Source organism: Cyprinus carpio, chromosome B5 (assembly GCF_018340385.1).
Source record: "Cyprinus carpio isolate SPL01 chromosome B5, ASM1834038v1, whole genome shotgun sequence".
NCBI classification, from domain to species: Eukaryota; Metazoa; Chordata; class Actinopteri; order Cypriniformes; family Cyprinidae; genus Cyprinus; species Cyprinus carpio.
Window position 1 is genome coordinate 11,004,428 of NC_056601.1, and position 12,893 is coordinate 11,017,320.

A 12,893-nucleotide genomic window follows, 5' to 3' on the forward strand; every position below is an offset into this window, starting at 1 on the left:
GTTTATAATGTTTACAAATCTGACCTTACATTAATTTGAGCTTAAATTCTGTCATTTAATAAACAAAACCATTAAATTACACACACACACACACACAAAAAAAAAAAAAAAAAAAAAAAAAACCTGTAGGCTTATTTCATATTTAACTGACATTAGGCTAAATGTCCAGACGGGAACATTTATTTTGGGTAAGGTTAAATATGGCATTCTCCCATTTTTTTTTTTAAATAGCCATCATCATCATTTTGCTCTTCCAATGGCTAATTTTGTGGATTTAACAGTCCCGTTGTGGATTTAATGTGTGCTCAGTAATAAATGTCATGGGAAACATTTCCACAGAACAGAGGCCCAGAACTCCAAGTGCGCACAGAGTAGACTCCCATAGAGCACTGCATAGGGCTCACAAATTTTATTGTATTTTCACCTTTTTTTAAACCTATGATATATATACATCAGTGTTTTATTTTACTACTAAGTTAAAGTGAGTTGTGATCCGCGTGCTCGTATTTGTAGCGTGTTCTCATCTACCCGTATTACTGGCGCCGTTCCTGTTTCTGTAATATCTAGTCCTGACAGTTAAAGCGCTCAATGACTTTCCCGAGCAAACTCTCCGTAAAATAACTGCTTACCCCTGCAAAACACCGTGAAACAGCAGGCTCTCCCCGCATTACCTGCGCCTGAGCCCAGGAGAGTACCTGACACAAGAGAAAGGCTTAATTGTAGCTACTTTAAAAAGGAAAATGGGGATATGTGATGTGCCTAGGGTATTGTAGTAACCGCCGCCTCGGCTCGGAGTCGGACTGATCATTGAAAACAGGCAGCGCAAATCTTATCGCTTGTTCTCAACTCGAGCGGCGGAGAGAGATTGCCATCCCTGTAGGGTTCACTTTCATCCGCTCATTTATGGACAACGCGCGTAGCCTGCAGTCTGACTTGAGCATACGGCGGGACTGAATAACGTTCTGACGAGCAGAAGGCTGTTCACGTACATTTTCGGACAACTTTTCCGTTGACGTTTATTAAGAGCCGCCTATGTGTCTAAGGCGAGCGCGAGCGCTAGTTTGATTATTTTTGCTTACACGGTCTCACGCAGCGCAGCTCTTTGGTGTCTGTCTGATTCGAACTTTTTCAAGGGTTTCGTCAATGAACTTGTTGCGGTGAGTCCCCTTTAAGCCCTCACGGCCTGTGTTGTACTCTGTTTTTACACTATGGAGGTTCCGGAGGAGGCTTGCGAGTCCCCATACGCAGTTTTTCACAGACCTTACCAGAGCGTTTTTCAAAGCGTGCGCGTCTCGAGAGCGAGCAACGCCGAGAGTTTGGACTTTTCTAGCTCCGAGAAGCGCGGCTGCCTGCAGGAGACCGCGTCGACGGAAAAACGTTTAAGTAAGCTGTCCCACAGCAAGGAAATAATATGCTGCCCCGAGAAAGAGTGCGAGAGTGAGAGTTCAGTGATGCGGAGTTCAATAAGAAGTAAAAGCGACACGTCCCTGTCATGCTCGGGCCGCGCAGACGCCACTGAGAGCAGCGGCAGTCGCGCAGGTTTCCTTCGGGGCACAGAGAGCGGACCGAAGGACTGCGCTGCGGCTGAAGTTCACTCGCGCCGTGACGCAAGAGTGGCGAGTAGTAGTCGCGCGTGCAACATCACCACCACCACCAGCACCAGCACCACCAGCAGCAGCAGCAGCAGTAGCATCTCGGAGACAGCGCGAGAGCTGTGCAAAGCCGTGTCCGTATCTTTGGGCTTAGCTATGGAGTCCAGCGAACTGGGCGAGGTGGAACCGCACCATGCGCCGCCGCTTCTGACCACTAAGAGTAGAAATGAGGGAATGTATTTGTTTGGAATGCCTTTGCTCAACTGCTCACTGAAGGAACGGGAGGCAGGAGGGAAAGAAAGAGAGTACGCTCTCGCGGCGGGACTGGACAGAGGCACAGAGCTGCGAGGCAGGGACAAAGTGCTCGAGATGTTTAAAACTGGCGACCTGGAGCAGCTAGCAGGTGAAGTGACGACCTTGCAGTGCAGCAGCGCGTCTCGATCACACCTAACCGCGGATGTGCAGGGTGTGCACGAGTTCGCCAGCGTGTCCGGGGACATTGTCAACTTGAGTTCAGAAGGTACGGCAGCGACGACAGCACCGGACATGTACGAAACGCGAGCGGCTTCGTGCCAGTTCGAAGAACTGTTGCCCGCGAGCATGGCCCACTTCGTGCAACCGGAGCTCGAAAACGGACCGAACCAAATGTCCGGCGAGTTCCCGGGCCCCGTGGAGGATTACGTTAATCTATATAATGTCAAAATCAAGGCGGAGAGGATGCCCCGTGAACTAAATGACACTTGGGCTTACCCGCATAGGTACGCTGAGGACTGTAACGACCAGTACGGGTCTCCCAAACAAAGGACCCCTTACGCATCTGGCCACGATACGCCTTTTATCTGTAACCCCTACGAGTACGGCCGAAACGAGGCTCTGGTTCCGCGGGAGCGACCTCCGCCCGAACAGTGGTACCCCGGCGGGATGTTGACCCGTCCCCCTTACCCTAACATGCCCCGCTTGAAAAACGAGATGGGCAACTGGCTGGATGTAACATCATTAACGGATGGCAGGTAAGAGGAGGCACTGCTGTGTTTTTTCTTTCCACACAAATTATGCTGTGCGCTACAACCAATTCGTTACGTTGATAAAGTTGATTAAAATGGCGCGCGTCAAAACAACACGAGTCTTTGTACCCTGAAATGCGACTGTACGGAGGACAGTGAAAAAGTTTGGCCGACTTGTAGAAATGGTTGTTTACAGTTTATATTTATTTTAATATGATTTATTAATTCATAACAGAGATGAGCAAAAAACAATGCACAGCACTATATGCACCCATTTGGAGTGCTTAATTGAGTTTTTTTTTTTTTTTTTTTTTTTTAAGGGGATTTCCAACCTTACAGTCTTCTTAACATTTTTTAATGAAAACTTTTATTAAAAAAAAAAAAAAAAAAAAAAAAAAAAATATATATATATATATATATATATATATATATATATATATATATATATATTATATATATATATAGGCTAAACTTTACTTTAAAACTAAAAAAAATACATAATGCTCATTAGGTGATTAGTTAAAATATGATCATTAAAATAGAATTTTTTTTAAATATTTTAAATTAAAGGCTTTGTTTTATAAGACCCCAGTACTTTCACATGACCCCTGGTTTCATGTTCAGTTCCAGTTCTATGTAGGAATGTTCTTTATTGGTTTTTTATTAATGGATTGGGTTCAGTTGCTTCAGGACCATTTTATTAGGTAGGAATTAAATTAAATTGTAATTCCTGAAGGAAGCCTTAATTTGTTTGAAGTTCCTCTTTTTATGTCTGCAGCCAAGTAAACCAGTACACAGAGGCAGCTGTACACATTAACACACTCCTCCCTCTGGGTAGCTGGGTTTCAGGGATACTGCCATCAAGGCAACCCCACACAGTTGTGTCCAAGCGCAAAGACACTGTGCGCTTCAAAGCTCTTATCCTTGAACTTCTCTGTATTCTCGTTCTCGTTCTGAGTCATACACACATTTAATCACCCACAAACTATACATAGAAAGCGAAGATTTTGATTCACACACCGACATGCAGGTCCAACTGTCATGCTGTGCATTTTCATTTGAAAGGCATTAGTTAAATTACACTGCATAGACTAACAGTTTAAGCATTTATTTATTTTACTATATTTGGTTGTTTTGATATCTCACTTTGTCAACATTTGTGGTTTTACAATGTTCTCTTTATTTATAAACAAATGTAATTTTACTTGACTGAACAGTGGGATGGCTGTTTTAAAAAACTGGTTTCAATTAGACCTGCATCGGCTGGAACAAAAGCCGAACATTAATAATAAGTATGCAAGCTGAAAGGAAACGTTAAAAAGTATATGGAGAAAAACAATTGCGTGTCTCTGCAGTTGTCCGAAGAACCTGAGTGAACATTTGGTGCTTCAGTCTGAACCATGGTTAAACCAGCATTATTTTCCAAGGCTGTGTTTTAGTGTATACGGAGTGTTTTTTTTTTTTTTTTTTTTCCTGAAAGGAATTTGAGCTTAGGGGTTGGAGTTGGATGCAAAACCACTCAATCTTTGCGAAAAATATGGTTTAAGACACCAGCCAGAACATGAAACTGACACACAGAGACCCAAATAATGAGACAAAGTGTGAGGGACTTTATACTGGTCTTGACCTGATATCACACATAATAAATCTTCTGAACATGAATCTTACAACGAGGCCACATTTAGGCAAAACAGTGTTTTGTGAATACCACAACAATGTTTTTAGGGTACACTTTACTCATTTGAGTAAGAACTGTTTTTACTTACATGTTCAGTTCACCATATTAATCTTTTGTGATGGTTGTGGTAGTCTGCTTGACAACTAGCTATAATTTAAAGTGGCTTTTCTTTTCAAAATATTGAACATTTTTAATAAACGCTGACTTTGATGATCAGATGGTGCAAAAATAGACAAACTGTGAACTGTTGGATGGCCACTAAAGATAGATAGCTGGGTTAGTGGTACAAATTTGTTCGTATTTATTTGTGTGTGTAAGTGGGAGAGACAGTGACAAAGAGGGAGAGAGCGGGAGAGGGAGTGGGGGGGGGGGTTGCGGGGTTGTGAGATTTTTTTGTGTACGTGTGTGTCTGTTATGTAATAATCTGAAGAACACTTTGGTCAAATTCTATTCTAGTCAAACAGCATTCCAAACAAGGCAAAGGTTCCTTACAAAGCGTTCTAGGTAGAAACATGTGGCTTGCACCGAGAGCCCTAGAAGAGTTCACTGTAGCCTCATTGCACTACAGTTTTGATAACCCTCAGTAGAAGTGTTTTTATTTACAAATGACCATTTTAGGTGTAGTTAGCAGTCATTTAAAGTGTGTCTTATGTGCTGAACTGCAATGGTGAAGGCACACAACACACCCGCAGGGTTTAGAACAAATGATTGCTTCAAGGGACAGTTTACATTTACATTTAGTCATAGAAAATGCTTTTATCCAAAGCGATTTACAAATGAGGACAATGGAAGCAATCAAAATCAACAAAAGCGCAATGATATGCAAGTGCTAAACCAGTCTCAGTTAGTTTAGGATAGTTCAATCAATAATGAAAACTCTGTCATAATTTATAAACTTTCATGTCCTTTCAAAGACTTTTTACTTGCTTTTTTCTGTGAACAAGACAAATATTTTGTTTGTTTGTTCAAACAGTGAAGTCAGTGGGGTCGGTTTTGTATATAAAAATAATATTTCTATATAAGACAAAAAAAAGAGAATTTTCGAAAAATCTTTATAAAGCTCTTCCCATAAAGTGATCGCTGTCAAACACTAAAAGTACACAAATCACCGTAAAATAGTCCATATGACCTCTAAAGTGTATAATTGCTTTGTGAGAGAAATAGAAAGAAAATAAAATCTTTCTCTGAAGCTCTAAAATCTCATTCACATTTTCATTCAAATTTGAATTAAGTGATGGCTTTATGACAACAGGTTGATTAAATAATGACAGAATTTTCATTTTCATGAAAAATATTTCTTTAAGTTAACTTGGTAAAAATAAATTTATGCCATTCACTTCTATGACTGCAGATTCACTGGGAGTCGATAGTAGATACGCTTACCGTTGTTTTCAGTGGAGCAAAAGTCAGCGTATATTGGGCAGAAGCATCTAAATAACTAGGTTTAGGTGCCACCTGTCTGCTTCAGCAAGAGTCAGTGAGAGCATTATGTGCACTATTTGCAGTGGAAAAAGCATCTACTAGCCTTTTTGGCTACTGGGCTTTCAACCATCTGGAAATCCAGTTTCTTTGTATGATAATTGGGATAAATGATTTATTGAAATATATATGACTGAAATCTATGATATTAAAAAATGCAAACACAGTGCACCCCACAATCGGAGATGTATAGAGAAGTGGTTAGGTATTTTCCATTTTAATGTGTGGGTTTAATGTTTATACTCTTGTCTCTGGAATATTGCCATTTTGTTTATATTATAATATAGGTTAATTTTGAGCATTTGAGCAAGGTTCATTGTTTAGTGTTCATTTACTTGTGCTTCCCCACCTTCCATCACTGCAGTTAACAACACAGGTTGTCTAGAAGCACATGACTTGGTTAACTTGCCACACGAAGCCATATGCTTATGACCTTGCTTGAAGTGTCTAATATAAAGTGATGAGCCCATGCTTTGTTCAATTAGTTTTATAACCCCCCCCCCCCCCCCCCGCCCCTTTTTCTGGAACTTGGCCATTGCTTTTTTTTCTGTTTTTAAATGCATTTTTTTTTTTTTCTGGGAAGTGACGTCAATGATTAATAACAATTCCTATCAGTGTTGATTTGCTGACATAGCCCTTACATTGAGATCCTTTGGAAGGCTATGCATGGAAGAAAAGTTGCTGATTACTGAATAGGTGTTAATGTGGAAATGTGCTCATTGACATCGCATCACACCCTTGGAGTTTTCAACAAACCATTTCCGCAGCTAAGCATTAATAAATAGCATTCGTGGATGGGAGGTATTTTTTTAAAGTTTTAAAATGTATCATGCATCAGACATTTTTAATTTGAAATTTGCAAACAGACTTTTCATGATCTGGTCCCCACATGAAATGAGAACTGACCCTATTTGACATGCTCTGGGTCTTATTGTAATCAGCCCACCTTATTCGATAACACTTCTCCTCTTAAAGGACTTCAATAAAAATCACACAGAGAACAATTTTTACAGTCCAGTAGATTTCCTTTGGATTTTTTTCCTGTTTATTATGCTGGACAAATTATTTAAAGTCATATATTAGTAAAATGGTTGTGTATGTCATTTTGTTTTGAAAGCAATTGCACCTCTAACTTAAACATCATATGTAATAGCTTTTCTTAAGTGCTATGTGTAGAACATTTTCTTCATTACCCTAAAAACTTTTTTGTAGGTTTGGTTTTTCAGATCGAGGCCTAATTACTTAAATCTAATTTGTATAGTGATGTATAAGAAACCAAATGTCAAATATCACAGAGCACAAGAAAAGTTGTTGTGCTAAAGATGATTGTCTCTGGAATGTTTTTCTTTTTTTTCTTCTTTTTGGTCTAGCATTTTATCTTAGTCAAGCACAACTTGACACACATACAGATACACTGAAAAGGAAAAACTGTGATGTCTATGCAGCAGTTCCTGGACACTGTTCCTAATATATGGTGATTCACATATTATTTTATCTTTGACAAATGTGGGCAACATTTTTTCCTGAGTGCTGCAACAAAAATGTGCTCATTGTCCTCTTCATACAGGTAAATATTGGCTTAAATGATTAAACAAACACTTGGCATCAACCCCGTTCATTGGTTAATAATCAAAGGGAGATGATCTATATCAAAGGCTGCAATCTGCTGTTATCCTGGTCAGGGCTCCAGACAAAAAAATCACTTAAGGAGCCATCGGCTCCATAAGAAACAAAAATAGGCATCAAATACTTTTTTTTAAGTGCCACAGAATAAACATTTTATTTATTTGTTAAACACCTTAACAGTTCACAGGGGTCTAGACTCGTTCTTCCCACCGGTTGTTCTTTTGCGACTAACTTTCTCAGTTGGTTGCACAAGCATATAATTTGGTCACTTTTTTTTTTTGCTACAACATTTGATTAATCAGTGCATGCTGATGAACTTTTATCAAAGTTTATAGTTATATGGTAACGAAAGTGGTTAACAATCAGCCCGTTCTTTTTCATAGGTATATTATCTGTGATTGGAATTTTGTGAACAGGAGTTCCTCTTGCTATGTTATAAGCCAGGCTTCGGATGCTTTTGCTTTCAGATTCCCGATCTTGTTGTCACGTTTTACAAGAAAAGATAATTGTCTGTTTTGCTGACATCTATACACCTTTCACTTTTTAAGTCTAAAACAAAAGATGGATTAATTTTTATTTTTTTTTTATTATTAAATCAAAAATGAAATAGTAGGGTAAAATGAATATATAGCTTACATAACGTTTATTTAAAAAAAAAACGAATAAGATGAGGCATGGCATACAACACATGCTGTATTATATACCGACTAATAATTACAGAACATTTAGCTAACACTGAGGAATCAAATAAATAAAAAAGTTAAAAGAAAGCCTCCATAGCGTAACGGGAGGTCAACAGCAAAGATAACAAACTTTGCAAAATGAAAATAAAAAATAGACAGGCTGTTGGTGACAGGACTTGCATTTTTAACAAGAATACCAATATGTTCACCTTCTCTGGTTTAAGAAGCAGTCTTTTACTTTACTTTAGCTTGAGAATCAAATCCTTTGTCCTCCATCATTTCCTCAATATTTGTGTCATTTTTGCCGCGCATTGTGTACCCCTTCCCACTTTATGGGGGAAGTCATGGCCTAATGGTTAGAGAGTCGGACTCCCAATCGAAGGGTTGTGAGTTCGAGTCTCCGGCCGGCAGGAATTGTGGGTGGGGGGAGTGCATGTACAGTTCTCTCTCCACCTTCAATACCATGACTTAGGTGCCCTTGAGCAAGGCATCGAACCCCCAACTGCTCCCCGGGTGCCGCAGCATAAAAATGGCTGCCCACTGCTCGGGGTGTGTGTTCACAGTGTGTGTGTGTGTGTGTGTTCACTGCTCTGTGTGTGTGCACTTCGGATGGGTTAAATGCAGAGCACGAATTCTGAGTATGGGTCACCATACTTGGCTGAATGTCACGTCACTTTCACTTTTTTTTCTTTTCACTCATGCTGACATGGCAAGTATAAACTAGGCTCTACATCCAAAGCCATGACCGGCCCAAGCCTTTATGGGGCCCTAAGCAGAATTTTATTTGGGGGCCCCTCAGTGTCGCCAATATGACTGATTATTGTCAATGCATGATTATTTGCACATTATAAATCTGACACACCCATTATCTAACACACACACAATATTATTTTTATGGCTGTGTTGCTTACATCATACCATTTTTTATTTTTTTTACCCTTCTACGATTTTTAATTGTAATGGTAGCAAACTCACAGGAGTGGTCGGCAGTGGCGGCTCGCAGGTTTTAAAATAGGCACACTAATTGTATCGGTCTGGGATCCCTACCGATTATTATTATTATTTGCTTAACCACTTTAAATGGCTTTTTGGTTGCTTTTAGTCAGGAAATGTAAAGAAAACGACACACATACAACAATATAATATAATTACACTTACCTGGCCTATCACTTGAAGCAAACATCCATCCCTTCTTAAAAGTCTGTATTAAAAGAGAGCTGCCTGTTAAGCCGCGACTGCTGTATTCTATATCCAGCTTAGACGTGTTTTCCCTTTTTTAATTTGTATATATACTGTTTGAATGACTGCTTGGTAAATCTGTTGGTGATCAAATATTCAATATCGCTGCTCATCATAAGTAATAAGTGCCTTATCAGTGCAGCGCGAGACATTCAAACTAATATCACGTAATTCACGTCTCTATGATGATTGGTTGATATACCAGAATCTTGCCTCCTCGAGGTTTCTTTTCTCAACACTCATCAGCACTGAAAGTGAACACTCGATGCTGATTGGCTAATTTTTTTTTACCAACGGAGGCACGAGAGCTCAGCTCTGCCCCGGCCTCCCCTTCTCGATTTCCTAGCGGTTGTAATTACATCAGCAGATTCAGCACTTTCGCAGTAGAAATGCAGCGCTTTCCAACTTCATTAACATTTTATGGTATTACAACTGTGAAATTACAAACAAAAAATACACATTCTGAGATATGAACTGAAATTAATTGTGAATTTTATTAACATTAAATAGTCCTCCTCCCATTTTCACCTCAAAATTTTGGGGAGGCTGTGCCTCCCTTGCCTCCCCTGAAGAGCCGCCACTGGAGGTCGGGAGTTAATTTACACTTTAAAAGTGCAAAGTGGCATCCTTAATGTGGTGTACTGAAAAGTAGCTAAATAAAGCAGCAGACAATGCATTTACAGAACAGAATGTTATTTTGACAACTTAAATTATTAAACAAAGCAGCAAGTCATCTGTAAAAAACAACAACTCTTGGCATAAAAATATTGGAATATAATAGCAAAGACCCCAAAGGTAGGCTAAGCTAAATAATGTTGAACTGTTATCAGTACCAAGTTTATGAAACACACACACACACACACACACACACACACACACACACACACACACACACACACACACACACACACACACACACACACACACACACACACACACACACACACACACTCACACACACACACACACACACACACACACACACACACACACACACACAAACACTGCCCTTTACCCACTGTTCATCTACAGTATTGTGCACATTTTTTAAAACACTTAAAATATTCTGAAGGCTATGCAGTAAAATTCACTTTAAAGATTAATGATGAAAATGTGTCTTCTGGTGGGAAGACACATTTTAAGATGAAAATGAAAAGACCATTATAACCAAGAGATGGTAGCAGAGGATCACTCATCAGCTCAGTTGCCATTTACACTCCCTAGTTTTTGTCACAACTTGCTTTTGGATTTATTATAAAATGACTATTATACCAAATATTATTATTTTCTATATATTTTTTGTACTTGTTCTTTTTTTATAATACAGTATGAATAAATAAGTTAATTATTAATGTTAAAATAAAATACTTAATGCATTATTATTTATTTATCTTTAACTGTAGAAGCTGCTAAATATATTCAGCCAGCAGAGACTTGTTACTGCTGTAAGTTTGTTACTCTGAATTTACTCTGCAACACTTCATGCACAGCTCTTTTTTGACATCAGCTTGTCAGATGTTTTGCTCGTTATCATTGTCAATCATAGCAACGACTCGCGGAACATTTTAGCGGATTCACTCGCATAATTTTTTACACTCGCATCATTTCTGAAAAAGTATTCATGGACAAACAAAACCTTCTTTAAATATTTTATGGATTATGTGAGAAACCTTTTTCTTGTCATAATGGGAAGATCTGCGAGCATGTAGAACTCAGTAAACCTGTGAAAACAATTAGTTCAGAGCGAATTCTGACTAACCAGTAAATACCTCGGATCTGATTGAAGATGATATGTATAGATTATTTAATTATTTAATATTGCGGGGGCGGGGGGTTGTATAATTACCATCGTCCATTGACACAATATATCACAAAAAATCAAGCTGTACTCTTGGAGGCCCCCTGGTGGCAATGGGGGCCCTAAGCAGCCACTTAGTTCGCTTATGCCTTGAGCCGGCTCTGCCCAAAGCGCTCACACTGAAAGCACCTCTCTTCACATGATCAGTGAAATCTGACTCCTGCTACAATGTGCCACGGCTCTGCAACTTGCTCCATATGGAGCAGACGCTTTGGAGCAGCGCAGACCATGCACTCGCACAAATACGACCAGGTCAACTTAACTCGAACATTCTCCAAAAATTTTCGCAAATGCGACAATTTTGGTCGCAGTCTAGAGTTCAGTGTGGACTGAACCTGGGGGCTGAAATGTGCACAAGCACTGAAAGTTTTGATCGCCCCCAGGTGGCTGGACCCAGTATAGGCCATAAACCCTGCCCTCTCCATTAATCTAACGGGACATGAGACAAACCAAATAATGCTCTGGCTACTAACATAACATAGGTTCCCTAGGATAAGGAAATGAGGGTTGCGTCAAGGATGCGTGTGGGGAATGTCTATGTGTGTTACGTGTGCAGTGCAGAAGCAGCATGGACTCATTTTGCTTTCACACAGGATGCATTTGTGGTCTGCTTCTTTACCACAAACACAATCTTTATCTATAATTTTGATTTCAAATCCAAATGTTGATAATGAAAATGATTTTGCAGCATTGTGATCCTTCTTTTATCATCACAGTACAGAAATACAGTATTTCATAGACATATTCACATTTGAACTCAATAAATATAAACAACTTCTAGATTTGTATATTAAACTGCTCAAGCAAGTTGTAACACATTTAAACACAGCATAGCCTACATTTTTTTTTTATGTTAAAAGTAGGCTATCACAAATGTTTTAAATTAAAATGAACCACTGACAGAAACAGTAGGTTCTCATCTTTTGCATTTAAGTCTTTAATTATTACAAGCAATCCTGTGGGTCTTAAAGAACTTTGTTTTTCTACCTCAACAAGTGCATTACGTTGCCTTGTTTTATCTAAAAGTGCACTTTTCCTTATTTTAAACCTAGCCAAAAAGCCACGTGTTGACGGTGAAACACTGTAGACTTTCATTATACCTATTTATTGTGAAATTACTACATATCCGTGTCAATCTATGTTAATTTTTACAGCAAACAATGCGCTGCTACTTTAATTCAGTGCATGGAGCACAGCAAAAATAGACTCACACCGAGCTGACACAGCGATCCTGTTACGCACTGCCGGACAGCAACCGCCTGCAGTGTTAATGCTGTAATCCGTTTACATTGGTGCGGAAAATATGCCCCAGATACGCACTGCAAACAAAGTATGTATGAAACGGGCGTCATAATTGTGTGCTTGCTATTGGGTCTTCTGGAGTATGGCAAGACTTTGGTATAGGCCTGGCCTGGGTGATAAAACGGTATACCTTTTTATCTATGGTACTCCATCGATAACGATATAAAAAATGCTCGATATAGAGCATGATAGTTTTACTCTGGTTTCATTTAATAGTGCATGCTATCAGTGACAAGCAGACAGCACACACGAACACATGCTGAAATGGTAAATGTTAAATGGACTGCATTTATATAGCGCTTTCAACAGACCCATGGCCATCCAAAGCACTTTACAAGTTGCCTCACATTTACCCATTCACTCACTCATTCATACACCGACGGCAGTGGTGTCAGCCATGCAAGGCGCCACCCAGCTCGTCGGGAGCAGTTG

At 39.5% G+C, this 12,893-nt stretch overlaps 1 protein-coding gene across 1 annotated transcript in view; it reads left to right on the forward strand.

The window, feature by feature from the left end:
- The first annotated feature begins 737 nt into the window (after positions 1 to 737).
- LOC109047709 (androgen receptor-like) overlaps positions 738 to 12,893 on the forward strand; it is an 82,885-nt gene continuing 70,729 nt past the window's right edge. Inside the window, exon 1 of the mRNA XM_042724284.1 lies at positions 738 to 2,602. Within this exon, the coding sequence (XP_042580218.1) occupies positions 1,209 to 2,602 (1,394 nt within the window). The 5' untranslated portion in view covers positions 738 to 1,208. The remainder of the gene's footprint in view (positions 2,603 to 12,893) is intronic.